At 39.4% G+C, this 27,849-nt stretch overlaps 2 protein-coding genes across 9 annotated transcripts in view; one reads left to right on the top strand and one right to left on the bottom strand.

Moving 5' to 3' along the window:
* hoe1 (OCA2 melanosomal transmembrane protein hoepel1) overlaps positions 1–26,936 on the top strand; it is a 52,756-nt gene extending 25,820 nt beyond the window's left edge. For 5 of the 6 annotated variants that reach the window (XM_028311262.1, XM_028311261.1, XM_028311260.1 and 2 more), the window contains exons 3-17: positions 862–1,030; positions 1,629–1,665; positions 2,778–2,913; positions 3,748–3,935; positions 4,459–4,725; positions 7,514–7,717; positions 8,512–8,627; positions 19,299–19,437; positions 20,163–20,298; positions 20,852–21,054; positions 21,364–21,457; positions 22,042–22,184; positions 23,003–23,113; positions 24,774–24,921; positions 25,295–25,473. In XM_028311262.1, coding sequence (XP_028167063.1) covers positions 862–1,030; positions 1,629–1,665; positions 2,778–2,913; positions 3,748–3,935; positions 4,459–4,725; positions 7,514–7,717; positions 8,512–8,627; positions 19,299–19,437; positions 20,163–20,298; positions 20,852–21,054; positions 21,364–21,457; positions 22,042–22,184; positions 23,003–23,113; positions 24,774–24,921; positions 25,295–25,473 — 2,270 coding nt within the window. Of the gene's footprint in view, positions 1–861; positions 1,031–1,628; positions 1,666–2,777; positions 2,914–3,747; positions 3,936–4,458; positions 4,726–7,513; positions 7,718–8,511; positions 8,628–19,298; positions 19,438–20,162; positions 20,299–20,851; positions 21,055–21,363; positions 21,458–22,041; positions 22,185–23,002; positions 23,114–24,773; positions 24,922–25,294 lie in introns of all 6 variants that reach the window. The other variant, XM_028311257.1, reaches the window with a different exon arrangement.
* Positions 9,809–18,979, bottom strand: LOC114357573 (piggyBac transposable element-derived protein 4-like). 3 transcript variants are annotated; one of them, XM_028311263.1, is made up of 6 exons: positions 18,823–18,954; positions 13,420–13,539; positions 12,762–12,871; positions 12,409–12,453; positions 12,279–12,326; positions 9,809–11,936 (listed from the first exon to the last, which is right to left on the bottom strand). In XM_028311263.1, exons 2-6 carry the CDS (start codon positions 13,537–13,539, stop codon positions 10,037–10,039), a joined length of 2,223 nt encoding a protein of 740 aa, XP_028167064.1. In that variant the 5' UTR covers positions 18,823–18,954; the 3' UTR covers positions 9,809–10,036. The 3 variants fall into 3 exon arrangements, with proteins under 3 accessions (XP_028167064.1, XP_028167065.1, XP_028167066.1); XM_028311265.1 differs by having other exon boundaries at positions 11,611–11,936; positions 12,283–12,326; positions 18,823–18,979; XM_028311264.1 differs by lacking the exon at positions 12,279–12,326 and having other exon boundaries at positions 18,823–18,953.
* Positions 26,937–27,849: the final 913 nt, after the last annotated feature.

Below are 27,849 nucleotides of genomic sequence, written 5' to 3'. Positions count from 1 at the left end.
AAAAATGATATTATTTTCTGCTAATAGACTTTTATACGTCCCAGTATTTATAACTGTACCACTGTTTTTAGTTTACTTGGGAATCGAACCCAGGACCTACGGAATAAAAGAAGCCTCCTCTCAAACGACTAGACCCTGGTGTTCCGATAGTAATTTTATAGCGCTTTTACACGTCCCAGTATAATTTTACCTTAAGTGGTAAGTTCGGATCTTTTAAGTTTATCCGGAAATCAAACCCAGGACCTAAGGAACACAAGAAGCCATCTCTCAAACCATTAGACCACAGTGGCGTTCCGAATTAGTTCATAAGTCAAGGTCAAAAATAATTTTCCTTTTATTATAAGAGGAAGTTACTATCATTATACAATAATGATACTATTGTCAATTTTCAATTTTAATAATGATACCAAATTACGAAATGATGCCAATTTGATATAATACTTACAGCTGTTCAAATGTTATTATGATTGCAAATAAATGTCATTTTAAGTAGGTGGTCAATGACAGTTCTAAAATATGTTGCTATTTATTTACTCAGCGGTCGAAAGGCTCTTTACTGCATTACTTACTGTATCCCGCAAAAACGACTTGTGCGTTCACAGTATAACACGATAAGTAGTAAGCCATTTTAACTCGATGTAGCACTGTTATTATTTAATTATGAAAGAAAATAAAAAATATGAGTCTAATATTTTCTGGCGGACAAATAATTGAAATTTTGTCATCTAGCCTATTATTGTCATATGGACCACAGATATTGTCGCAAATATCACCATGCATGATATGAACAAAATAAAAGTCAAATAACTTATACAGTCCATTATGTCTTTTAACAAATTACAACCTACTTTTATTTCACAGGCAAAGTGGAAAACATCAATTCTCGTCGCCAAAATGGCAGCTCGCGACCAAAACGTCTGCCTTTCGTGAGCTCCGCGCCGCATCTGAACAATAACGTCAATAACGCGCCGCACGTTGACGACGCCGGAGTGGGGATAGAGATCAATGACATTGGGAAGGAGAAGCAGATGTGAGTAAAGCCCAGTTTGTGAGCACGTAGAATTTTGTCCAATGACCCCAAGCTACCCATCCTTATCGCTCACGCGTAATTATTTTGCTATCGCAACTGTGCGACGTGCGCCCGCAGTGAGTGTGCGAGCGCGACAGCGACATAATTACGCGCGAGCGATAAGGATGGGTAGCTTGGGGTCATTGGACAAAATTCTACGTGCTCGCAGATCTGACTATAGTTTCTCTTTTGATCGTTCATTCACCAAGACGCGCCCCACCATTCTTCGGCTAATGTTTGAGTGCTATCGGTACACGCCAAATTATCAATGAGTGCACACGCACACTACAATAATGCCGCTTGGATTGCTTGGATCAAACTCCTCGCATTCCGCGCTTCCCTCGTAAAATTGGTGGGGCGCGTCTTCGTGGATGAAACGATCTAACAGTACATCAAGCACCAATAAATATCGTAATCGTAGAGCTGTAATTGTCATGACAACATAATATTAATGCCCTTCCGTGCTACCTCTCTTTCCCCTGTTACTTCCACGTACAGAACCCTTTGCATGCGTGCCCAACTCACACTTGACTGGCTAATTTTTTTTTCTTTGTTTCAGCCTCGAAAATGTATCCGGAGGAAAGCTTCTTTCAAAAGTAAGTTATCTAGGTAATACAATTTTTGGTACTAAATAGGTATAGGTCTGGCAATTAACTCAGTGCGTGAGATATGGGAGCGGCAAGTGACTTTGTGACGGTCAAACGTCAGCGAGACTCCCTCAGATTAGATTGGGTCCGTGGCCGAGTCCCCCTGTGTTCGACGCACCCGTGGTCGACGCCCCCGATCAGATAGAAGCAATTTTTAATCAAATGTACAGTCAGTCACAAAAATATTTATAAACGAATAAATATTTATACTGATCGTACAAATAAATGTTTAATATTATTTTACCATAGTGATACCTAAAAATATAATAGGTTTTATTTTAACCTATCATATTTTATCATAGGTTTCATTTACCTATAATAACATGTAAATCGTTTTACCTAATCAAAATAATTGTAACAATCAGTCTTTAAAATAACTCTACTCTCTCTACATTTAACTACAATTAATAAAAGTTTTAATTATAAAAGTTTTAAGTATTTTTAACAAAAAATTAAATACATCATTTTAAATAACGTCAAACATGCATGGTTTTCGTTGACTGTACTTAGTGCAAAAGCCGAAAAAAATATGATATTAAATTTATTTAAATCGGGGGTTTCAACCACGGGTGCGTCGAATACTGGGGGACTCGGCCACGGACCCTTCAGATTTGTTTGCCCTGTCATGTCAATGTCACCCCTCCCGTGCCGCTCCCATACCTCAGGCACCGACTGAGTTAAGCGCTAGATATACCTATAATACTAATTTAATTGTGTGCTTGAGATACACAAACTATCTAAATAAACAAAAAGGAGAAACTGACTGACTGACTGACAGATCAACGCACAGCCTAAACGGCTAAACGTAGGCACTTGAAATTTGGAACGGACGTAGCTTAGGTACCGTAGAGGTGCACTAAGAAAGGAATTTCCGAAATTCCCACGGGAGCGGGAATTAGCGGGAAAAACGGGATTCACGCGTACGAAGTCGCGGGCGGCCGCTAGTCTCACATATTCTTGAGTAATTTTTATTCAAAATCATGAAAATCGTTTGTTGTTCCAAAAAATGTTAATATTTTTCCTCAGCACTTAACTCATGGTCTTTATTGTTTCAATTCTAGATGGCAAAAGCAAGACATTACACCAAGATGACACTGCTCCTGGCTTGCTGGGTGTTCTTCACTGTGGTGTTCTTGATGTACAACGAGAAGGAAGAAATCGTCAGAAACACTTCTATAGCACCGGGAGAAGTTAAAAGTAAGTGTGATTTGAACGCCTATGTTCTTCTGGAAGCGTCGGACGTCTACCCACAAGGTGGACCAACGACCTCATAACAAACCTACAGGAAGGCGCTGCATGCAGGCCGCTAGTGCCGCTACTAACCAGTCATTATAAAAATCATTGGGATGACTTATGTTCAGCAGTGATAGTCTTATTATGGCTGAAATGATGATAATGTTCTTCTGATTAATTTCGTTGCGGGTACAATGACAGTTTAACGTTCCCCCAGGACAAATTTGACCTTCACTGGTTGAGTTTTTGTAGCTGTAGATCCTGGCTACACAGGAGTTGCAGCGGTGGGAATAGTCCTGAACTGTGATTTTTGAACGGTAGTTTAAATTTGACCGGTAACCCGCCAATCATCATCATCAGGTCATTTAGTCTCCACTGCAGGAGCACGACCCTCTAATTTACCAGAGGCAAATGGAGGATTTGGTCTACACTCCCCACGCTGGCCAGACGGGTCGGGGAGGCCTGATGTTCGCATATTTCTCTTTTATGGTAGATTCGACCAAACAAGAGTAAATATTAATCTCAGAATAAATCGTCAGTTCTGACGTTATTTCCCATACTGAAACTGTCAATGTGCCAGTTATAATACCAGGAGTTATTCTCGGATAAAAGTTTGGTCGAATCGGGCCTTAATCGCTTTTTACCACATCCACGGAAAGAGGGGGGTTGTTAGTCCTAGTATACTCTATCGGAACCATAAACAAGGGTATAGCCTGTGGGGTGCCGTCGCCATATTTAATATCTACTATGACGTCAATTTTCTTATACCTTATGACTTTCCACTGCTTGCAATTCCAGGCTACATCCTGAACAGGTCAGAACACGAGCTCTCCGTCCTGATAGAGTTGTCAGGCCCCTTCATCCCTGAGCAGAGTGAGAAGAAGCTGAACGCCAGCCAAGGTCATGGGAAGCTGGAGGTCTGGCTGGAACGGTGGACTCTTAAGCCTGGAGGAAAGGCGGTGGAGGCTGATACGACAGTTAGAGTGGTAAGTGATTTTTAATCTATTAAAAGCAAAAGGTCACTGACTGACTCACTCATCCTGAAATCTCAGAAACTACAAGTGCTAGAAGTCTCAAATTTTGTATGGGGATTACTTTTAGAACGTAGGTGCTCACTAAGACGGGATTTTACGAAACTCCATCCCTAAGGGGGTAAAAGGGATCCACGCGTATAAAGTCGCGGGCGGCCGCTAGTGTATGCTATTCCCAAAATATAGTATTCATTACTTTGTAGTAAAGCGCCTCAGTGGTCTAGTGGTAAGACCACCTGTTTCAAACCCAGAGGTCCCGGGTTCCCGAGGAAGATTTATCTGTAAGGTTTGGTTGGCGGTAGGACTTGTTCTAAATCCGCCTGGCTATCTATCACCATCTTACCTAAGTCTGTACCCATAACCAAAATTTTTTTAATTTTTGGCATACCAATCTGCTTATCGGAATATTTAAGTACCTACTCTAGCATCTTTTACGTACGAAAATTCCCTATATTGACAAGCATTTCTTTCTTTCCAGTCATCACCACACTGGTCTATAATCCTCCAGGACGAGGAAGAACTGGATTTCAACGAGGGAGAACCCAGATCCTCAACCCTCCATGTAACCCATGTGTTTGGTTCGGAATCAAACCAAACGACCGTATACGCCGTGCGCATGCGGTCTAATGCTTCACAAACCACGCCGTGTAGCATGAAGTACACGGTGAACCCGCTAGATGTCAGCACTGGCGTTATATACGCGTGTGTGCTGTTGTGCGGGCTGTATATCCTGATTATATTTGAGGTGAGTTTTGTTATAGATCGTTTCATCCACGAAGACGCGCCCCGCCAATTTTTGGTCGAGGGAAGCGTGGGGTGCGGGGAGTTTGATCCGAGCAATCCAAACGTCATTATTGTAGTGTGCGTGCGCACTCATGGATGATTTAGCGTGTACCTACCGATAGCACTCTAACATTAGCAGAAGAGTGGTGGGGCGCGTCTTCGTGGATGATCATGAAACGATAGAAACATAAACCAAGTACAGTGAACTCATAAAGGTAGCAGGAAGGCGCTAGATGCAGGCCGCTACCAACCGGACGATGTGGAAATCATTGGGCGAGGCCTATATTCCTGTGGCTAAAATGATGATGATGACAGTCGAGAGGGTATCGTATAACTTAACTCAGTCAATGCCTGAGGTAAGGGAGCGGCAAGGGAGGAGTGACTATGACATATTATGACGTGACAGCAGGGCATACAAATCTGAATTCCCGCTGACGATTGACCGTCACAAAATCACCCTAGCCGCTCCCATACCTCAGACACTCACGGAGTTAAGTACTAGTCCTATCGTTGCCCAGTGCCCAGTACGGCTAGCACGAAGAACTTTCGAGTTCAAATCGTTTGCGTACTCGAATCGCCATCAAAAGATTTAGTAAGAAAACTACAATAGCGCCCTTGTGAACGTGACGTAAAGTGAACTTAGTATGAGATGTGGTTGCACTAAACTTATTTTGAGAATCAAAAATTTTATAAAAAAAAATAAAACCGACTCCAAAAAACCTACACTAAAACGTAGAAAAATAATTACTAATTACCTACTTATTTATTAGGACGAATTATTAATATTTATGTAGGTATACCATGATTGATACTTTTGGAGTCGGTGCAGGCAAACTTTACATGTTTCATAATCTTGGCACCGACTCCAGAAGTATCAATCATGGTATACCTACATAAATATTAATAATTCGTCCTAATAAATAAGTAGGTAATTAGTAATTATTTTTCTACGTTTTAGTGTAGGTTTTTTGGAGTCGGTTTTATTTTTTTTTATAAAATTTTACTTATTTCTTGCTTTTTAGTTAACTAATTATTACCTTGATGTTACCACTGAAGGTAGGCAGTACACTGAGACCAAAAAAAATTGGTTCATAATCGGCGGAGATATTGCGTATAAAAAAGTTCATCCCCAATTTTCCACCCTTGGGGTTGAAATATTTTCTTCAAATTCGCATGAAACCACCCTTTTGATAATACCTATTCAACAAAAAAATAGTCGTTCAAATTGGTTTATAATCGGCGGAGATATTGCGTATAAAAAAGTTCATCCCCAATTTTCCACCTTTGGGGGTTGTTTTTTTTATTATTAAATTTAAATGGGACCACCCTTGAGGTATTACCTATACGCCGAAAAAAGATTTGTTCAAATCGGTTCATAATTGGCGGAGTTATCGCGTAACAAACATAGAAAAAAAAAAAAAAAAAACATACGGGTCGAATTGAGAACCTCCTCCTTTTTTGAAGTCGGTTGAAAATTGACACATTATCGTTTAATTCGAAGATTGAGTATCGAATTTTATCGAATACGCAAACGATTCGAAGACGAAAGTTGTTCATGCTAGAGGTACAGAACATGCTTGTTGAACCGACATGATATGAAAATCATATACATCTATTGCATGGCCAGTTTATCAGCAAGTGTCATCTCAAACGGAAGTGTAGCGTAGGTACATTCATAAAATCACTAACGATCATACATACGAGTAATAATATTTTATTTATGTTTACATGTATTCAACGATCATCTGATGAGTATGGTCTTTAGGTATATCAAAGTGATTAAAGATAATTTACTGTCATGTTTGGGGTTATGTGATAATTGTTAGGTATGTTTATTAATTACATTATGTCTATTGCAATAGTTGTCGAATAGAGACCTTTAGCACCTTAAGAGGTGTTAAAAATCTCAGGTTCAGTTACAAAAGGGCATAGATTTACTTTACTTATTTCAAGAATGTGGTTGGGTTCTGGTTATTGCAAGATTTTAAAATAGGCTGTTTGTCCGGAATAGATAGGCTAACTAAATTATAAAGTGATTTATTTTTCACTAGCTTTTGCCCGCGTGAAATTTCGTTTGTCACATATCGTCATAAATTATAGCCTATATGTTATTCTGGGATATAAATAATAATACTGTAAAGTTTCATCAAAATCCGTTCAGTAGTTTTTGTGTGAAAGAGTAACAAACATCCAGACATCCAAACATCCAAACGCCGTTGACAAAGATGACCGATTTTCTTCCGCCACTTCTTCTCAGCACCAGCCCTGTAAAGGCCTACATACTAAAAACGAATTAGAATATATTTGATTTGATCGAGGGCAGGCTCTCTAGGTGGACCGACGATCTGGTGAAGGTTGCAGTAAGTACCTGGATGTGGGCAACGCAGGACCGGTCTTTGTGGAATTCCTTGGGGGAGGCCTTTGTTCAGCAGTGGACGTCATTTGGCTGAAACGAACGAATATCAAACCAGAGCTAACCAACTAAAGCAGTGGTTCCCAAACTTATTTAGTCTACTGCCCACTTTGAGAATAAATTATTTTTAGCGCCCCCCATTTTTGTAGTCAAGAGTCGAGCTCAGTCGATGTCTAAGAGTCCTCCTAGTAGATGACGCCTCCCAAGCCTCTACACAACGTCCCCATATTTTTCTGGGTCTCTTACCGCCCCCCTTTAAGCCTGCAGCGCCCACAAGGGGGCGTTATCGCCCACTTTGGGAAAGACTGAACTAAAGTTTCTCATTAATCTTCACCAGGTAATCAACCGCACCATGGCAGCTGTCCTCATATCCACCACATCGCTCGCAGCGCTCTCCATAGCTGGTCTGCGGCCGACCCTGCCCGAAGTCATCTCCTGGCTGGACGTGGAGACGCTGCTGCTTCTCTTCAGCATGATGCTGTTGGTCGCCATCATGGCAGAGACTGGCATGTTCGACTTCTTGGCGGTGTATACTTTTGAGGTAAATATTGTTGGGGAAGTTCGTAAGCCCTTGTCAATAATCTTACTAATAGTGTCTGGCAGATTAGTTCCTGATAGGCTATCAGCGATTTCTGATTAATTTGGTTGCGGGTCCAATGACAGTTTAACTTTCCCTCAGGACAAACTTGACCTTCACTGGTTAGGTTTTATTGGCGGTCAAGCTGTAGATCCTGGCTACACAGGAGTTGCAGTGGGAATGAAAGGTGGGAATAGTATCGTTATCAGGATTGGTAAAAACACCCTAAGACTTCATTTATTCTAAAATTCCTTCTTAAACACCCACTAGGTGGACCGGCGATCTGGTGAAGGTCGCGGGAAGTACCTGGATGCTAGCAGCGCAGGACCGGTCGTTGTAGAAATCCTTGGGGGAGGCCTTTGTCCAGCAGTGGACGTCTTTTGGCTGAAACGAATGAACGAACGATTGTTCACAAGTCCCAAAGCGCCCGGGGAAAGAGCCCAGAGCAAGTACCCGCGCGCTCTCCCGAGATTCGGTTCGTACGCCGTGAGGCAGGAAGAACCATGGGTGGTGGTGGGATTTGTTCACAAGTCCATAGCCATGTGTAGCCAGGGTCTACAGCTTGACCGCCAATAAAAATCCAACCAGTGAAGGTTTAGTTACCAAGAAACCAAGTTTGTGGGGGAAAGATAAACTGTCATTGGACCTGCAATAAAATCAATCAGAAGAACATACGAGGAGTTTGTAATTAAGGATCGACTCCCCTTTAGTGCAAAGCCTAAACCATCTAGGATTTATTTCTTATTCTCTGCTTCTAGGTCACAAAAGGCAAGCTCTGGCCGTTGATCACTCTCCTCTGCGCGATAACAGCAGTTCTGTCAACTGTCCTGGACAACGTCACTACTGTGCTGCTCATGACACCTGTCACGATAAGGTAAGTCTGCTTAAAATCATCATCAGCAGGGCTGCAGCTTGGGCTACATAGATCACCGCGACCAATGAAGCGCTGCTGGACGCAGGCCGCTACCAATCGATCAATATGGAAAGCATTGGGGGAGGCCTATGTTCAGCAGTGGACGTCCTGTGGCTGAAATGATGATGATGACCAATGACAGGACGCGTTGATGTGAACTAATACAAATTCAAACACGACATCTGAGTGTGAGTTTAAATCATACGTCCTCACTAGTGAGCGCGTTAAAAAAATATATGAAAATTTTAGTTCTCGAAAGTTTTCGCTAGGGGCGCTGTACAATCCGTCATACATTTAATGACATTTTTTAAGCGCTCATTCGTCATCCTCACCATCTGATCGTCATCGCGCACGCAGGCTGCACGCGTTGGTTTGGCCGAACTTTTACTAGTGACGCGCCTCGCACCATTGGCCATCTATCGATATAAGATAAAGCGTTGGGATTGTTGATAGATTGATATGACGGACGACTTAAGATTAAGGTTAATTTTAAGCAAATGCATAATTAATAAAAATAAATTTAAAAAAAAATAATACATAGGTGGCTAAAATGAAACAATAATAAAAGAATATAGTTTTTTTTATTCTCACATATTTGTAAACACAAATACATTAATAGAGTTCGGTTTGAGTAGCCACTGCTCAACTTATTATGAAATACTCTGACATAGAGTAACAAGTAGGGAAATTAGTTTTACAATGATCATCTCATAAAAAATACATTGATGCACAGTGATTTGTTTCAATATCTTTCTATTTAATATCTTTCAGTAATTTTTGACTTAACGAGACGTGGACGTAGGGCAATTTAACTTTTTTTGAACCCTTGAAAATGACAAAAAAAAACAAGACTAAAAGATTATAGACGTCCTGGTTTATAGAAGACTAGCTTTTGCCCGCGGCTTCACCCGCGTTAAATTTAGTTTGTCACATATCGTCATAAATTATAGCCTATGTGCCTATGTGGTATTCTGGGTTATAAAAACATTGATACTGTAAAGTTTCATCAAAATCCGTTCAGTAGTTTTTGCGTGAGACATCCAAACTTTCGCATTTATAATATTAGTAGGATATCAAAATCCGTTCAGTAGTTTTTGCGTGAGACATCCAAACTTTCGCATTTATAATATTAGTAGGATGGACAAGTGAATAATAAGCAAAATAAAAATGATGGACAACTGGTTTAACCCACAGAATATTTCGATATGAAGAAGGGGAACGGAGAAAATAATGATAATTTCTTGACGAAGTTCAACCCCATCGAGGTAACTGCGCACTTCGGAATGCGACTCTCCCTCGCGTTCGCTCACTTTCCCGCGTTCGCCCGTTACCAGAGCGTCAATGTGACGTCACGGTTACTAGGTGCGCAGTCAACTCGGTCGGATTGTATGATGTTCCTTAAAGCAGGGTTCAATGCACAAAGACACATTGCAAGCTTCGCACCGGTAAGCTGTTTTGCTGTTCTTACGCCCGGCTTGCAGGCAGAAATAACATTTCTGCTGCGTTTTCCTATTGCGGCTGGCATCGGACTCCCTTTGGGGATGGTGAATTGGCCAATGGCCATGGAATGAAGCTGAAGAACTGCTTTGGAAAGATTCGGGGCGGACAGATCTCGGTGTATTTTCGAGATGCAACTCCAAAATTTCGTCTACGAGTTTAAGTCGGAAAGCTAAGTGGTCTTGATGTGCCTGTTTAGAAAATTGCAGTAGTATGCGAGAATTTAGGATGGAGCAGTTTAACAGTCTCTTGAAAAGTTTCATGTACCATTTGGTGCAACGCTTCCCCTCAACCAAGTACGGCTCAAGCATCTGGTCCTTCAAGTCGACGCCCCCCATGTTACGGTTGTAATCTAAGACAACCTGGGGTTTAACGGCAATCGGTTTAGATGGTCTTGAAGTCACAGTAGACAAGCCAGTGGCTATCCCATGGCAGGTGGACAATGTGGTGATTTTTTTCTTGTCTTGCCACGCCATCACGCAAACGTCACCGGAATGTCTCGCTATGAACTGCCCTTGCTTGAGCTTGGCGAGGTTCACCAAAGGTGGCACATCTTGACGAGAAGGGCGTAAGGTACCAACACAGTCGGTGCCGTTACGCTTCAGAAATCGCGCTAGTAGTGGCGAGTTAAACCAGTTATCCATGAAAAGCTTGTAGCCCTTGTTGAAAAGAGGACGAACTAATTTCAAAACGATTTTTGTACTCTTATGTAGCAGCTTCGAGTCATCATCAGTGTCCTTTCCTGTGTAAACAAAAAAGGACCACAAATAACCCGTCGCACTCTCGCAGAGTTCAAAAGTCTTGATTCCAAATTTGGTCGCCTTTGATCGTATATACTCTTTAAAACGCAGTTTATCCTTCCACAGAGTAAGGCTTTCGTTGATACAGATGTTTTGGCCAAGAATGTAATTATTTTGAAAACGGGAATTCAAATGGTCGATGATGGGTAGTATACTTGAAAGTATGTCTATCTGTCCGTCAGAAGAAGCGGTTAAATCAAAAAAATTAAGAGCGCGAGACAGATGTGTATAGCGTTTATAACTGAAAATCTTACGAAAAACATTACTCTGTAGAAGGGGATCTCTGGAGAAGCAGCTTTTGATGGTGGGCATTCGAATGATGCCCAACATTATCCAAAAGGCAAATAAGCAGAGTATTTCATCACCATTAGTTGGGAACCATTCCGTCTGAAAATTTTGTGAATTTATTGAAGTTGCGTACCGATTCGTTTCTGTGACAATGTGTTCAATAATCTCATCATCCCAGTACCGCCTGAAGGCCTCGTATGGTGACTGGGATGGAATCACAGCCCCTATTTTGTCTTGCAAGAATTCCTCTTCCTCTGGTACGAAAGATTCCATATCAGACCAAGTGAATTCACGGTCTACGTCTAAAAAGTCGTCGTCCACGCATTCATCATCGGTATCTTCCCTCTTTATATTATTCCTTGCTTTCCTTTTACGGATTCGGTTCCTTATTACATTCATCACCATAGTCTTCAAGACTTCTGGGACATCATCATCGTCTACACACACTTCCGTCAGTGGATCGCCTACAGTCCATCGACGCCTTACATTCACTCTTCTTTGACCACGACCAGGCAATCGCCTACGCCCACGTCCCCGTCGACTCTCTTGTCCTCTATTTTCTTCTTTTATTCTTCTACTTTCACCTTTTTGCTCAACCGGAAGAAATAGAGAGTGGGCATCGGGGTCGTAGAAGTTTTTCCGCTCTTCAAGGAGGTCACCTTCCTCGTTGTAGATCGCCGTGACCCTAGAAAATAAAGTTGTGATATAAATTTACACGTATTAAGCCTTTAACAGACATAATCAACTCGGTAAGGGGTCAACATCGTATCGCCTTTCGCGAGCTGTCATCTCCTTTCGCGCTCTGTCTTGCAACCGCGAGGTGAGGTGTTTACGTTGCAGTGCGGAGTTTCATACAAAGAATACTGCCCGCCTCGAGTTGATACGATTACGATCCGTTTCCGAGTTAATAAGTGTGCTACGACGACCTTAAGATAATATTTATCAGTTCATAATATTTGCTAACATTTTAATAAGTCACTGCATTGTCGTGGCATTGTTCCTAATAATTTTAATTTGTTATACTTTCACACCACGAATATCTTCAGACGGGTGCTGAGTTATAGGATCATCCCATCTAAAATATGAAATAATGTTAATTTTTATTTTCTGTAATTAAAATAATCTAAGAAACACCAAAAAACTTGTAAAACACTTACGTGTGTGGTGACCGCGATCGCGACCGCGTTCCTTCCAGATGCTCTCTGCAAAATGAAAAGAATTATTAACGGGACTATTCCCACCTCTCGTTCCCACCGCTGCAACTCCTGTGTAGCCAGCATCTACAGCTTGACCGCCAATAAAAACCCAAACAGTGAAGGTCAGGTTTGTCCCGGGGGAAAAGTTAAACTGTCATTTCATTGGACCTAGAATTAATCAGAAGAACACAGGAGGAGGTCGAAGTTAAGGTTTAACTTTCGCCAGTTAAGAAAGAAGGAATTATTAGTTAATGCAGATACATAATAAATAATTTTAGTTTATTATAAAAAAAACGTAAGTCAAGTATACTCACGTAAAGTGTTCTGTGAAGGAGCCTGGTGCCACCTCATCTGGAGCCATTTCATCTGGAGCCATTTCATCTGGAGCCATCTCATCTGTAGCCATCTCGTACTCACCTACATCCTATAAGAAAAAACATTTACGTTATTAAAATAGTTTAGCGTTTAGAGTCGCATCTCAAACTAAATTATAAATAACTTGAAAAAATCGAACTGCCAAGGCGGAAATCGTACCCACGACCTTTCGCTTTCTTTTTACTTTCCCATATCCAAACTATTTAAAAAAGCATTAAACACAATAATGATAAAATGGTTAAGCTTCAGCCAACTGACTGAAAAAGACAATTTTTGACAGTGAAAGACTAGTTTTTGACCAATTTGACCGTAAATGACAGTCAGTAATATTCAGTCATTGCCATTTTCAACACTATTGAGCCGTAAACATGAAATACGATAAAATTATAATCTTATTACTTTCATAGATTTTGTATCCTACCAAAAATTCGTACGTTTCAGTCAAATGACGTCCACAGCTGGACAAAGGCCTCCCACCAAGGATTTCCATAACGACCGGTCCTGCACTGCCCGCATCCAGGCGCTTCCCGCGACCCTCACCAGATCGTCGGTCCACCTAGTGAGAGGCCTACCTAAGAAGTAAAAAGAAAGTATTACCTCCTCATCATCGCTTTCCTCTTTTATCACATCCACACCCAGATCGATGGCCTCTTCCTCGTGTTCATAAAGAAGATGGAGGTAACTTTTGGGAGGTTCAATGCCTACTCTCCACGCCATCTGGAATGATAATAATAATAAAGCTATACTTAATAATAATATTATAATGATTAAGAGTTTTGTTTGGTTGAACGCGCTAATCTCAGGAACTACTAGTCCGATTTGAAAAAATATTTTTGTGTTGGATAGTCCATTATCGAGAAAGACTTTAGGCTATAACATCATCCTACAGCTAATGGGAGCGGAGTAGTAAAGAAAAATATTGCAAAAATGAGAAATATTATTCAAACTATTTTCACGCGTTACACGCGTACGAAGTCGCGGGCACTGCTAGTAAAATAATAAAATAATACTAGCGTAGAGATGGGTTTGTAGCCAGCTAGTTTGGATAATAACTGATTATTATCTATTAATAGCCATTATTAGCCATCCATTGGCTAGTAACCCTGCTATTAATAGTTTCTTACGTTTTTTCTTCCACCTTTGAAATCAAATCAAAATTAAAATCAAATATTACTCAAAGAAACAAAAAAGAACTAAAATATTAAAAAACATCAATGTAATTTATATAAACGACATTGTAGTTAAAAAAGAATCTAAATATATAAAAGGAGAAACTGACTGACTTAGTGACAGATCAACGCACAGCCTAAACGGCTAAACGTAGGCACTTGAAATTTGGAAGGGACGTAGCTTAAATACCGTAGAGGTGCACTAAGAAAGGAATTACCAAAATTCCCAAGGGAACGGGAATTAGCGGGAAAATCCTTTTGTATGAAAAATCTAAACACGGGAATTAGCGGGAAAATCCTTTTGTATGAAAAATCTAAACGGCTTAAGTTATACGCTTGAAATTTGGCATGTAAGTACATTAGTAAACTTAAAGCTTAGTTACAACAAGGAATTCCCGAAATTCCCACGGTATTGGGAATTAGCTAGAAAATCCTTTTGTATGAAAAAAGTAAACCGCTTAAGTTACACGCTTAAATTTAGCATGTAGATACCTTAGTAAACTGAAAGCTTAGTTACAACAAGGAATTCCCGAAATTCCCACGGGAACGGGAATAAGCGGGAAAATCCTTTTGTATGAAAAATCTAAACCGCTTAAGTTAGACGCTTGAAATTTGGCATACAGGTACCTTAGTAAACTTAAAGCTTAGTTACAACAGAATTTTCCAAAATTCCCACGGGAACGGGAGTTAGGAAAAAACATTTGTATGAAAAAATCTAAACCGCGTAAGATAGATGAAGGGGGTAAAACGGGATCCACGCGTACGAAGTCGCGGGCGGCCGCTATTGCTTAATAACAGGCGATACTAAAAAAATACATAAAATACCCAGAAAATGTCAATAAGTAATAAAATTCAGATATTTTTTACTTTTTTTATCGATAAAAATAGGTTTAGTAGTTCCGCCTATTTTCATATGTGCACTTTCTCAAGACTCATACTGTACTAGCGGCCGCCTAGATACTAGATTTTTTCATACAAATGTTTTTTCCCGCTAACTCCCGTTCCCGTGGGAATTTTGCAATATCCTCTTGTAACTAAGCTTTAAGTTTACTAAGGTACCTGCATGCCAAATTTCAAGCGTCTAACTTAAGCGGTTTAGATTTTTCATACAAAAGGATTTTCCCGCTAATTCCCGTGCCCGTAGGAATTTCGGGTATTCCTTTCTTAGTGCACCTCTACGGTACCTAAGCTACGTCCCTTCCAAATTTCAAGTGCATATGTTTAGCCGTTTAGGCTGTGCGTTGATATGTCACTAAGTCAGTCAGTTTCTCCTTTTATATATTTAGACTAGCGGCCGCCCGCGATTTCGTACGCGTGGATCCCGTTTTAGCCCCTACATCTATCTTACGCGGTTTAGATTTTTTCATACAAATGTTTTTTCCCGCTAACTCCCGTTCCCGTGGGAATTTTGCAATATCCTCTTGTAACTAAGCTTTGAGTTTACTAAGGTACCTGCATGCCAAATTTCAAGCGTCTATCTTACGTGGTTTAGATTTTTTCATACAAATGTTTTTTCCCGCTAACTCCCGTTCCCGTGGGAATTTTGCAATATCCTCTTGTAACTAAGCTTTGACTTTACTAAGGTACCTGCATGTAAAATTTCAAGCGTCTATCTTACGTGGTTTAGATTTTTTCATACAAATGCTTTTTTCCCGCTAACTCCCGTTCCCGTGGAAATTTTGCAATATCCTCTTGTAACTAAGCTTTAAGTTTACTAAGGTACCTGCATGCCAAATTTCAAGCGTCTAACTTAAGCGGTTTAGATTTTTCATACAAAAGGATTTTCCCGCTAATTCCCGTGCCCGTGGGAATTTCGGGTATTCCTTTCTTAATGCACCTCTACGGTACCTAAGCTACGTCCCTTCCAAATTTCAAGTGCTAAATTTGTAAACTATGAAGGGATATGTTTAATCATTAGTATAACATTAATAGCAGGGTTACCATCTGAAATCGGCTATTATTGGCTATTAATGGCTAATAACTGCTTTTAATCCGTTATTAGCCAATTGCTATTAATCGGATTATTAGCACTTACCCATCTCTATACTAGCGCGAGCGAAATGACACTTAAATCGGGTGCGCTCGTATAAACTCGGTAATTCTCGGAAAAAATGAAATCAAAATTAAAATTTATTTGAACAAAATTAAAAAAAATATTCACTTTAGACCAATATTTTTACTTATGAGCGTCAATAATAATATTAATAATAAATAAAAGAAAGTAAAACAATTCAAACGGAACAAAAACGGTATATTCGCATTCGAATATGCGAATGTTCAAAAAATTACATTTGTTACATCACTAATGCGTACCAAACAAATATTGTATGCTTAGTAAAATCAATAAATTGTAATGTTTTGGTTCAATAAGACCTCTAAACCTTTTTCAATTAGAAAGAAAAAAAATCAATATTATCATTACATGACATATTACCTACTTTAAAAATAAATGTAAGGTAAACGGCTACTAGTTCGTGATAGTACGTAAGTTCGTAAGTTTTTTTTCTAGCTCAAATAATAAGCAAATGGAATATTATTTATAAAAATTCTTCATTACTACAAAAACTCTATTATTTAAGCTATCTAAAAAACCAAGTACCAACATTGTGGCGCCAAAAATGAGAGCAATACGAAGCTTCAAACTCTCAGAGAGCCAAAAACAGCCGTGCGGCTTGCAAAGGTTGCTCTCACCGTAAGGTTAGAGCTCCAACTTCTTAAGCTTATAAAAAGGCGAAGGAACGTCCATTTAAATAAAACTTGTAATAGAGGTTTCATGTGTTCCTTGACAATTGATTTGGCTTAGAAAAAAGTTATATGAAAACGTAGAATTCCTTTAAAATTGCGATTAATTGACTCACGAAATAGCGTACATATTATTTTTCGGGTGTCCCCTATTTCGTGACACTACCGATTCAAGGATATTATGGATAACATTTTGATGCTTGGTTTTTAAATAATTATTTATGATAATTTAAATGTAAGTTATGAAACAAATAATGCATTTATTTAAGTTTCTCATGACCTAAATTCGGTATATGTTTCGTTCACTAGAATTTATATGACACGAGTTTGAAGTTCACATATATGACCAATTTTAAGATAAATTAGCATAAGTAGTACCAGCATAATTTTGGTTTTATTTCGATTTGTTTTATTTATCTTTGTTTATTTGTATTGTATATGGGATAGATAATAGTTAATTGACACATTTTGACAATAATCCATGAATTTTACTTGGGGAATTTGGAATAATCAGTATCACGAAACAAGGAACCGTATTATTGTTCTTTTTTCCAAGTTCGTGATATATAAATGTATGGTGTTAGGTACTTTTATGACACATAACATTAAAGAAATCGACATATTTTTTAGTTTTTAATGCTTACCTACCTAAGAAATTAATTAATTACTTACTTTTATTATGAGTCATTGGCGTATCTGGGGTTATTTTCAGGGGGGGGGCTACCCTCACTTCAAAGAAACATGGGGGGGTTACAAATAACAAATCAAAATTTTATGGCTACGAAGGGGGGGGGGGTAAGGCCCCCCACATTTCTAATGGTTATATAAATATTTTCACATATCGCTAGAAATAACAAATCAAAATTTTATGGGTACGAAGGGGGGGGGGGGGGTTAAGTCCCCCCCCCCCTACATTTCTAAAGGTTATATAAATATTTTCACATATTGTTAAAAAAAGTCAAAAGTCAAAATTTCTTTATTTGTTTAGACTAATAAATAGTTCTTACAAATCGTCATTTTGCTCTTAACTTGTTAGAATTAACAAATCAAAATATTATATTAGACACATTATTTTTTATGAATATTTCAGGTAAGCAATATCGTCAATTTCACATCATTATTTTATTCTAAATTTTTATTATCGTTTCTAAATTTATTAAACCCTTAATCATTATTAAAATATCCTAACTGGATGCATAAAACCTTATCCCGAAATAGGGGACATGAGTTCACGAACTTAGAAACAGAGCAAAATTTTGTCACGAAACAGGATCCAAACAAGAGGTCCGCAGAACAATTAATATAAAAAAAAGTTCAAACTACATAACTATAAATTTTGTATTAACTTAATGTCAAAAGACCAAAGTTTAGCATACAAAAGCTTTCATACTGATATCATGCTTGGTTATTTTTAAATAAAATTTTAAAGTCGTAAGAGCCTTAATATACCGAAGTAGGGGGCACTTACCTTACTCGTAACATACACAATGATACTGAAAAGGTATTATTAACTGTATGGTGTCGTAGCATCTTAGTAGGTAAAAAATGCCATGCTGGTCTTCCGTGGTCTTATTTTATAATATCTCAATTAAATAAATGATTATATTCGATCGATACCACATTATTGTCGACACTAGCTACAACACTTTTTATCGACTCCATGTATACTGTACCGAAAAGTTTCGCATAAAAACAATAAGTCACATGAAATCGACCGTAGCGCTCTATAAATAGAGGTCAAAAACACCACGAACATTCCAATATGACTGCCGTTTACGCGCACTGTACTAATGTCAAACTGCCAAGGCCAAACAAATTGCCTACAATACGTATTTACGAGTATTTGTTTATACAATAATGTTATTATTTTATGACAAAATCGTTTGAAATTCATTATTGTTGCGATATTTCATAAATTCAAAGTAAATTGAAGCAGTAATTAGTCGAAAACAGGGCAAAACCCTCCGACCATTTTGACTTCAATTTACGTAATATTTATTGAGAAAATCACTAAACCGTGAATTAAATTCGGCTTTATTAATTCAATTATGATAATAACACCTTAAGATTGCTAAAATATTGTACTTACATTGGAAATAAATCAGAATTTGTAACGCCGCACCGCACCCAAACACAAACTGTCACAGATCACGAGTGAATGTCACAACAAAACATAAACTTTTGAAAGATATTTTACGGCTCTGGGTACAAGCCTTATAAGCCAGTCGTTGAATACAGGGTTTTGCAATCAGTATCCTTTTTAGGGACGACTCAGAATCAGTAACTTATTCGATTTATTGTAACGAAAACATTTTTGTATTCACATCTAATTATTTTTATCCGCTGCGCGCGGTTTCAAAATTGGCACGCGTGCAGGCCGCTACCAATGGATCAACATGGAAATCATTGGAGGGGGGGAAGCCTATGTTCAGCAGTGGATGTCCTATGGCTGAAATGATGATGACGACAATAAAAAAAATGGATATTGATTACAAAATCACCTTGTATGATCAAAAATTTAACGGTTAAAGATACTTAAACGTAAAAACTGTCTTTTGTCACCAGGCTCTGTGAAGTGATGGACCTGGATCCGGTACCGATCCTGATGTCGATGGTGATCTTCAGCAACATCGGCGGCACCGCCACGCCGGTGGGAGACCCGCCGAATGTCATCATAGCCTCGAACAAGATTGTCGTCACGTCCGTAAGTATCTTATCTTATGTAGGACCGCGAATGAGTGCAGTGCACGTCGACTCATTGGAATCTTTTGTACTTTTTTTTATCCACAACAAGGAAGCTCTTGGCCTGTATCTCACCTGATGGTAAGTGATGATCAGGCCAAAGGTGGAAGAGAGCTTCACCCGGAATCCTCAACCACGGAGGAACTAGCTATCTTACCTCTAACTGCCGGAACACAACAATGCTGTTAACATTGTTGTTATGGCGACAGACTTAGGTAATATGGTGGTAGCTAACCAGGCGGACTTAGAACAAGCCCTACCACCAACCAAACCGAACAGAAAAATCTGCCCCCACTGGGAATCGAACCTGGGACCTCTGCGTCTGGAGCAGGTGGTCTTACGACTAGACCACAGAGGCGGTTCCCTTTACCTCTATCCCCCCTCATCCGCAAAAAGTGCTGGATAAGCCGACCTCAGGAGACTTATCCTAGTTCTAGTTAGCGCGTCGCATTCGCACAGTAGGTGTTTCATGGACTCCGCATGTTCTCCAGCTACGTCCGTAAGTAACAAAGTATTAGAAAGAAAGAAGTGTCTGTGGTCTAGTGGTAAGATCACCTGCTTCAGACCAAGAGCCCCGGTTTTGATTCCTAGTGGGGGCATAATTTTCTACTCGGTTTGGTTGGTTCTACTATCTTACCATCAATATTACTGACATTCCCTCAGCTAAAAGCTGTTCTTTTCTTCCAGGGCATAAACTTCACGAACTTCACGTTCCACATGACCCTGGGGATCCTGCTGGTGTGTGTCCAGACCTACTTCCAGCTGCGGTTCATATACAGGGACACTAACAAACTCCGGCTGAATGTACCGAGGGAAATACAGGGTAAGCAACTTTTTTATGTGGTCAGAAAAATACTTGAAATTACATGCAAAATAATGGTAAATGGGAATATGGTTTCCACAAAATATTTTTAATCTTATTCCCTAATTTTACAGAAGACTTCCCTTGACAGTCAGAAGGCGTTCTTAGCTTTGCCAATCAGACCACGTTCTTAGCTTCACAGAACTCAACATAACTAAACAGAATGTATTTCCTAGAATTGCCACGCAGAAACCGCGTCGTAGTGGTCAAGACTTTTTTCTGTATAACCACTCAAAATTGGCAGAGACTTCCTTAATATGGCATTAAATTAGCCTTAGTGCCTACCTACCATTCTTCTTCTTCTTATCGTGTCGACAACAAACCTCCACAGTGTCAGCCCAAAACTCCGCTACAAGAGTGGCGTTGTCAGCAGCATTCATTAAATCCTCATGCATGCAGTTCCTCGGGCACTCAAGGCACGACATCATGTGCTTCATCGACTGGGGAACAAAACCGCACCTGCACTCCATTAAAGAATGAAATTAAAAATTAAACTTAATACCATTTATTACAGAAATAAAGCAGCAAATAGCAATATGGCGGCGCGCAGCCGACTCGCTACCCCACTTCAGTAAAGACGAGCATGTAGTAAGAGAGAGGCTGGAGAGAAAGGTGAAGAAGCTGAATGTCCAGCTGGAGACCATGGTCAAGGAGAGCAGCAAGAGAGCGTGCCCGAAAGACACGTTTAAGAGCACCCTGGCTGAGATGAAAGAGAAGGTAAGATTAGAAAGAAAGAAAAAATATTATTTTGTGCTTCAGGTCCTTTCTGTGATCTGAGTTTTGTGCCAAGAACAAAAACAAAGCATGTTACAGGTTGGAATTTTGTAATGCCACCTGGAGGGAAAGTACCTACTCTTAATACTGTAGATAGAAAATTTTACTCAAGGAAAATATTCCTTTATTTTTGATAAGAGATAGAACTGCATTCAGACTTCCATAAAATTTCTTGCCACACCCGGGAATCGAACCAACTAAAATCGGTTTAAAATTACACCCTGTATTTTAATTATTGTATTTTTGTTTCAGTACAAGATCAGGGACAAGGCACTCCTAGTGAAGGCGACTGTAGCGATAAGCTTCGTAGTAGCCGTGTTCTTCTTGCATTCCATTCCTGAACTAAGTAAGTATAACAAAATACCTCGAAATCAAAGTCATCTTCCTTTCTCACAAGGGATTTTCAAAAAAAGTCTCTCTAGAAAACTACAGAAACTACAGGTATAGCACTCAACCACAGAATAGGTCCTTCTGACTTGGTGAGCCCCACATAACACCTACCCTGTCCCCGCTGCTAATTCCATACCATATTTTATTCCGAATGCAAGAACTAATATGCTAAAAGAGGCGCCAATTACCAGAACATTGCGTACACTTAATGTAGTAGCTAGAACCGTTGACATATTCAGCTGTTCTTTGACTGAATTCACAAAGGTTACATTATTTATTTTATGTTATAGCCATAGCGGCAATCTTAATTGTTAAATATGTACTAATTAATCTACTCTATCGCATTGGGGTAACCTGTAATGTTAGAACTAAGATTGTTATTAAATAAATAAATAAATAAATAAAAAATTATTTAAATCGCTCTAGCCGTTTAGACGTGAAGAAGTAACAAACATACACACTCACTCGCCTTTATAATATTAGTGTGATTATGATCTTGTAAGTGCAAGGGTTCTAAAATGTCATAAATTCTATCATCAGACCGTATATCGCTCGGCTGGACAGCATTACTGGGTGCCATCCTGCTGCTGACCCTGGCTGATAGAGAGGACTTGGAGCCGATCCTGCACCGAGTGGAATGGTCCACGCTGTTGTTCTTCGCTGCTCTGTTCGTGCTGATGGAGGTAAGAACAGCAATCTTTTTTTTATGCATGACAAAGCAGGTATTTGACCGCAATCGCACCTGGTGTTAAGTGAGATGCAGTCTAGGATGGTACATAATAATATCTGCCTTGTAATTGCCTATTCACTCTCGCCTTGAAAAGACCCGGATTATAGTGCTCAGGAAAGAAAGCATCTGCGTCTTTTGGTTTTTAAAAAGGGTTTCCGTAAGTATTTGGAGCTGCAAGGTTCTGGAATGGAGGCTACGTAACTGCAAATGCAGCGTGGAACGTCCACGGAAATCATTGGGGGAGGCCTATGTTCAGCAGTGGACGTTCTGTGGCTGAAATGATGATGATGATGAAATGGAGGATTTGTCCTACACTCCCCACGCTGGCCAGACGGGTTGGGGAGGCCCGATGCTCGCATATAAAGCCTTTTTCAGACAATTGGTGCTCATTGGTGAGGCACTGAGGTAGTAACCGTGGGGTTGTGCCCAATTAAGTAAAGTCAGCGTCAAATGGTTCGTCATGACACCCAAAGTAGCCAAAAAGTAGGTACGTCTTTAGGTAGGTAGGCGCCACTGGCGAATGCTAAGACTGGTGCCAATCTGGTGGGTTCACCAATTGGCGCCACTATCGTAAACAATATTATTTTAAAGCAAGTGACATGGATCTTACACAAGGTACATAGTGTGAGTTTTGAAAGAGGGGGATTGTGCTCTTTTGTGCTCCCTACCCTAGGGAGGCTTACGTCCAGCAGTGGGCTTTTATTAGCTGATAGAAGAATAGACATATTTTTAACGCGTGAATTTCATAATTAACTCAAATTTTTGTTGCAGGCTTTATCAAAACTCGGGCTGATACAATTCATCGGCGGTTTGACTGAGACTCTCATTTTGAGGGTAGACGAGAACGCGCGGCTTGCTGTGGCTATACTCCTGATGCTTTGGGTATGTGGTTAAACACGGTTATACCACAGTTATAGGTACATAGCACACTTATCAACCCGGAAGGGGATCAACACCTTTCGCCGCGCTGTCAAGTGTCAACCGAGTACATGCAAAGAATACTGACCACCTCGTTTTGATTGATACGGTAACGATCCGTTTCCGGGCTTATAAGTGTGCCTCGCCTTTTATCGGTGGAATGAGGGTTCGAACCCCGCCGCCACTGGACTGGAGCTGGTGAACCTTCTCGTAACGCTGAAAATCAGTTACGAGACAAGCCCTGACGCGGTCTTGATGTATACTGAGCCTTTTTGTCAGAGGGGCGCAAGCAGCTATCTGTCCATTTGTGTATCTCTTTCATTATGTACAGTCGACAGCACATCAAGCTATACATTTTCGTTGCAAAGTCGCCCCTATCGCAACTACGTAAGATACCACAGTGTTTACGTTGACGTGCTGTTGACCGTACCTATGTCTTTCCTGCTTGTATGTCTTTCTTTCAAATAAAAACTATTATACAAGGTTATTTTTTGTATATACGAAAGCCGAAACACGTGTCACGTATTTTAATCTTTAGAATCAGTATAAAAAAAATTAAAATGATACCTTAAAAACTCACGAAGTTCCAAGCTTTATTTGTTGTCCCATTATCCGCACGCGAGTGTAGACATCGTACAGCGCGCGGCACTTTCGTTGTTGACAACGCAATGTTTGTTAAGCTTTGACAACATTTTCCATACGCGCAGAACATTTTAGTAAGATGTCCGTAAATATTATTTAGTCAAAATGTAACATGATATAAAAAATATTGCGATGGATTCTATTAGATACTGATTCTGAACAAATAGTTTTAAGGTTTCGTATATACTAAAAATAACCTTGTATTCTATTCTATTCTAATTTAAGGATTTTAGGCTCGGTTTTAACCAAGGCGGAGCGGCTTAGAGCGGAGCAGAGAAGTTTTTTGAAACACCAATCAGATTCCATTAACACATCTCCACTCCGCTCCGCTTCGGTGGAAATTGATCGTGCGGAGCGGTACGGTATTTCATAGATAGCATTAGACTGACAGCTGACAGCTACGCACAACTATCACTTCTCGTCTCCGCACCACTCCGCTTAGTTCCGCTTCGCTTTGGTAGAAATAGTCTGTCAGCTTCGCCGCACATCTCTCGTCTGATGTCTGCACCGCTCTGCATTGGTGGAAACCGGGCCTTAGCTTTCCACGAGGGGTTTACAGAAACGGGTCAGTTAGGCCCGCCATACACGGACAGCTCGAGCAGTTAGTCAGTGATCAACATACACGGACCACTCTTTGTAGTCAAGAGTCAACAGCTTGAAGCTGCCAGTGATAACCGCTCGAGCAGTTGGTTCAACAGTTCGAGCGGTGGGCAATTTCAAATCAGTAGCACCATGGATTTTGAAGAGGAAGCACTGACGACAGTTCGGCAGTCAGTGTATGGCTGGCGACTGCTTGACCACATGATAAAAATTCACCGTGCTGTCGACCGCCCGAATCAGTTGCAACTGCTCGAGCGGTTCGTGTATGTGCGTCCATAGAACTCTGCAGTTCGCTGTGCAGTCGCAGCTTGAAGCTGTCGACCCTGACTGCTTCAAGAGGCCCGTGTATTGCCGGCCTTTGATTGTATTTTGCTTGTTCCAGGTATCCGGCCTAACCTCGGCTTTCGTGGACAATATTCCGTTGACCACGATGATGATCAGGATAGTGACCTCTCTGGGATCGAACCCGAACCTGAACCTGCCTATGACGCCGCTCGTCTGGGCGTTGTCTTTCGGAGCCTGTTTGGGAGGTAAGCGCTTTTGGAATAGCTCAATTATTAATGTAGATTACATTTTCAATTGTGGTATACCCACATTACACAAGCATTAAGCATTATAGAGTCGAACCTTAACTTCAAACTCCTCCTTTGTTCTTCTGGTTAATTTCGTTGCGGGTCCAATGACAGTTACCTTACCCCTGGGACAAACTTGACCTTCAATTGTTGGGTTTTTATTGGTGGTCAAGCTGTAGATCCTGGCTACACAGGAGTTGCAGCAGTGGGAACGAGAGGTGGGAATAGTCCCGTAAGCGTTATAGAGGCATTTACTTACCTAAGCTGGAGGAGTTAACGGGATTAGGGTAATTTGTACAATACTAATGAACTATTCTGTTACTTTTATCAGGTAACGGCACTCTCATAGGCGCAAGCGCGAATGTGGTCTGCGCAGGAGTGGCGGAACAACATGGCTACCGTTTCACATTCATGCAGTTCTTCAAGATCGGCTTCCCAGTCATGATCGGGCACCTCTTCGTCGCTTCTGGATATCTACTTCTATGCCACTGCGTGTTCACTTGGCACTAAATGAAGTTTAAAGTATTTAGAGTTGAAAATGCTCAAGCTCAGCGCCAGTTTACATTATGTGCTAGCTACTGCGTACTATGACATATGAAATGTATTACAGATTGTACAGCGCCCCTAGTGGATGCTTTCAATAACTAAAATCTCATAGGTACATTAATTTCATAATATGTCATACCCAGTCGCTAGCGATGACGTATAATCTAAGCTTGCACTAAGCGCTCAGTCCTTCTTGCTGCCAATAGATGGCGTTGATCGCACATTAGATCGCGGTGGCAATTTGTCTCATTAATTATAAATAAAAAAAGTAGCGTACTTACAACACCGTTTTATATTTTATGCAAAATTAAACTTAGTTTCCTAATAAGGTAGTATGATTGTGATATTGCAGTATTTTAGCGAACAAAATCTTAGTTTTAACCATAAAATAAATAATACAGTTTATATTATAATATAATTATATTTTATTATACTGTTGTAGTTATCACTATTTATTTTATATTTATGAGTTTTTTATTCGTAATTTTACAGTCAATGTGAATTTATATAACAATTAGAAAAAGTTATGGGAAAATTTGAAAAGAATTAGTGTACATGAATGTGGGTCATAATTTGAAATTACTTCAAATGAACATCCCAAACATATATCTGTATGTATTGATATAGGTATTAAGTGGTTGATCTATGATGATGAACATGAATTTTACTATTTATATTATTTTTATCAATCACAGTGCACAGCACAATTTTGAACTTCATGAGTGCAGTTTCACAAAAAAAACTGAGTTTTATTTATTTACATAAAAATCAGTTTATACAGATTTAAACAGAGTTTCAGAGGTGTTATACATACTTTTATGTAGATAATATAATCATAGTAAATTAAACAATATTAAAGTTTTAAGATGGCTATGTGAGATTCGCCAGTATTATACAATATTTATACATAAAATTAAGAACGCCTATTTTTGTATACCTTAAGTATAATTTAAAGCTAATGTTTGTAACTAAGTTTAAATTAATGATTTTGGTGATCGAAGTGTCGTGTATCTTGGGATTTTACTAAGCATGTAGAAACTTTAATTATTTTTATATATATTTGTTAATTTTTTTATATATTTTATATTATTACCTCGTGAGTGTGTGATAACAACCAGTTTTAAATGGTTTTTATTCGAGGTTTTCATATTTTTATTTTATTCTTAATTACTTTTTTTTAAGTACCTGAAGCTGTTCATAAAAGCGGTTTGAAACTAATAATAATTTTATCGTAATAAGTATAAAAAAAACAGAAGTAATTTTGAATTTTTATAACTTGAGTAGAATTACATTTAAATCTACTCTCAGAGTAAATTACAATTTAAAAATAAGTCAGTGGTTTATTTGTTCGGCTTTTGCAAAAACCGCCTTACTACAGTTACAATGTTTATGTAAGCATTTAGATTATAAGTAATTTAAATCACAAATGACGTAATAATAGCAATAAAGTAATTAAAACGAAATGCATTTTATTACTTTCTTTTTATAATCTAATAAACCAGAAGTTTTATCAGGTGATAAGATTTTTTATCTGGGTTATAAAACATTATACTATTATTATTTTATTTAACACTGGTCTCACCAACCCAGCCCGTCTGGCCAGCGTGGGGAGTGTAGGACAAATCCTCCATTTGCCTCTGGTAAATTAGAGGGTCGTGCTCCTGCAGTGGAGACTAAATGACCTGATGATGAACTGGTCAATTTTATTAAAAACATTTGGGGAGGATTGAAGAAGTGTCTTTTGCATAATGATTTTATAATCTAAACCTAAATTAGCAAAATAAATAGTAACCAACCGGCAGCGGTGCGTTGTGATAAATATAAATATAATTCAATGTCATTGAGCCAAGATAGCAACGCAGTTTGAATAGTAAAGAGTAGGCTCACTTACGGCCTTGTCACACTGGCGGATAACAAGCGTATTCAAAGCGGAGCAGCGACGCAGCGAACAAGTCGCGGATTCTCAACGTTTCCGCCTCGAGTTTTCGCGGCGTTTCCGTGGCGTCTCCATCGCGGACACGCAGCGTGTTCGCTGCGTCGCCGCTCCGCTTTGAAAACGCTTGAAATCCGCCAGTGTGGCAGGGCCCTTAGGTGTGTACCAAATTCATTTTTTTTGTATTTGCCTAGAGTGTTGCATGTTAGATTTTTAAAAAGTACTTTTTTTAAAGTAAATAAATAAACGTTTTTTTATTTATTTATTTATAATTATTAAATAAATCGAGGAAATCATTCTAGATTAGATTAAAACAAAACTTTAATTCGACAAAGGGACAAAAAATTGATTGCAAATAAATCTTACAAAAATGCAAAGCCTTGGAAACAAAACTGACGGCAATTTAT

This window comes from Ostrinia furnacalis, unplaced genomic scaffold (assembly GCF_004193835.3).
Source record: "Ostrinia furnacalis isolate ACB-3 unplaced genomic scaffold, ASM419383v2 OfSCF3264, whole genome shotgun sequence".
Classification (NCBI taxonomy): domain Eukaryota; kingdom Metazoa; phylum Arthropoda; class Insecta; order Lepidoptera; family Crambidae; genus Ostrinia; species Ostrinia furnacalis.
Note: the sequence above shows the minus strand (reverse complement) of the source record. Positions and strands in the feature narration are given on the sequence as shown.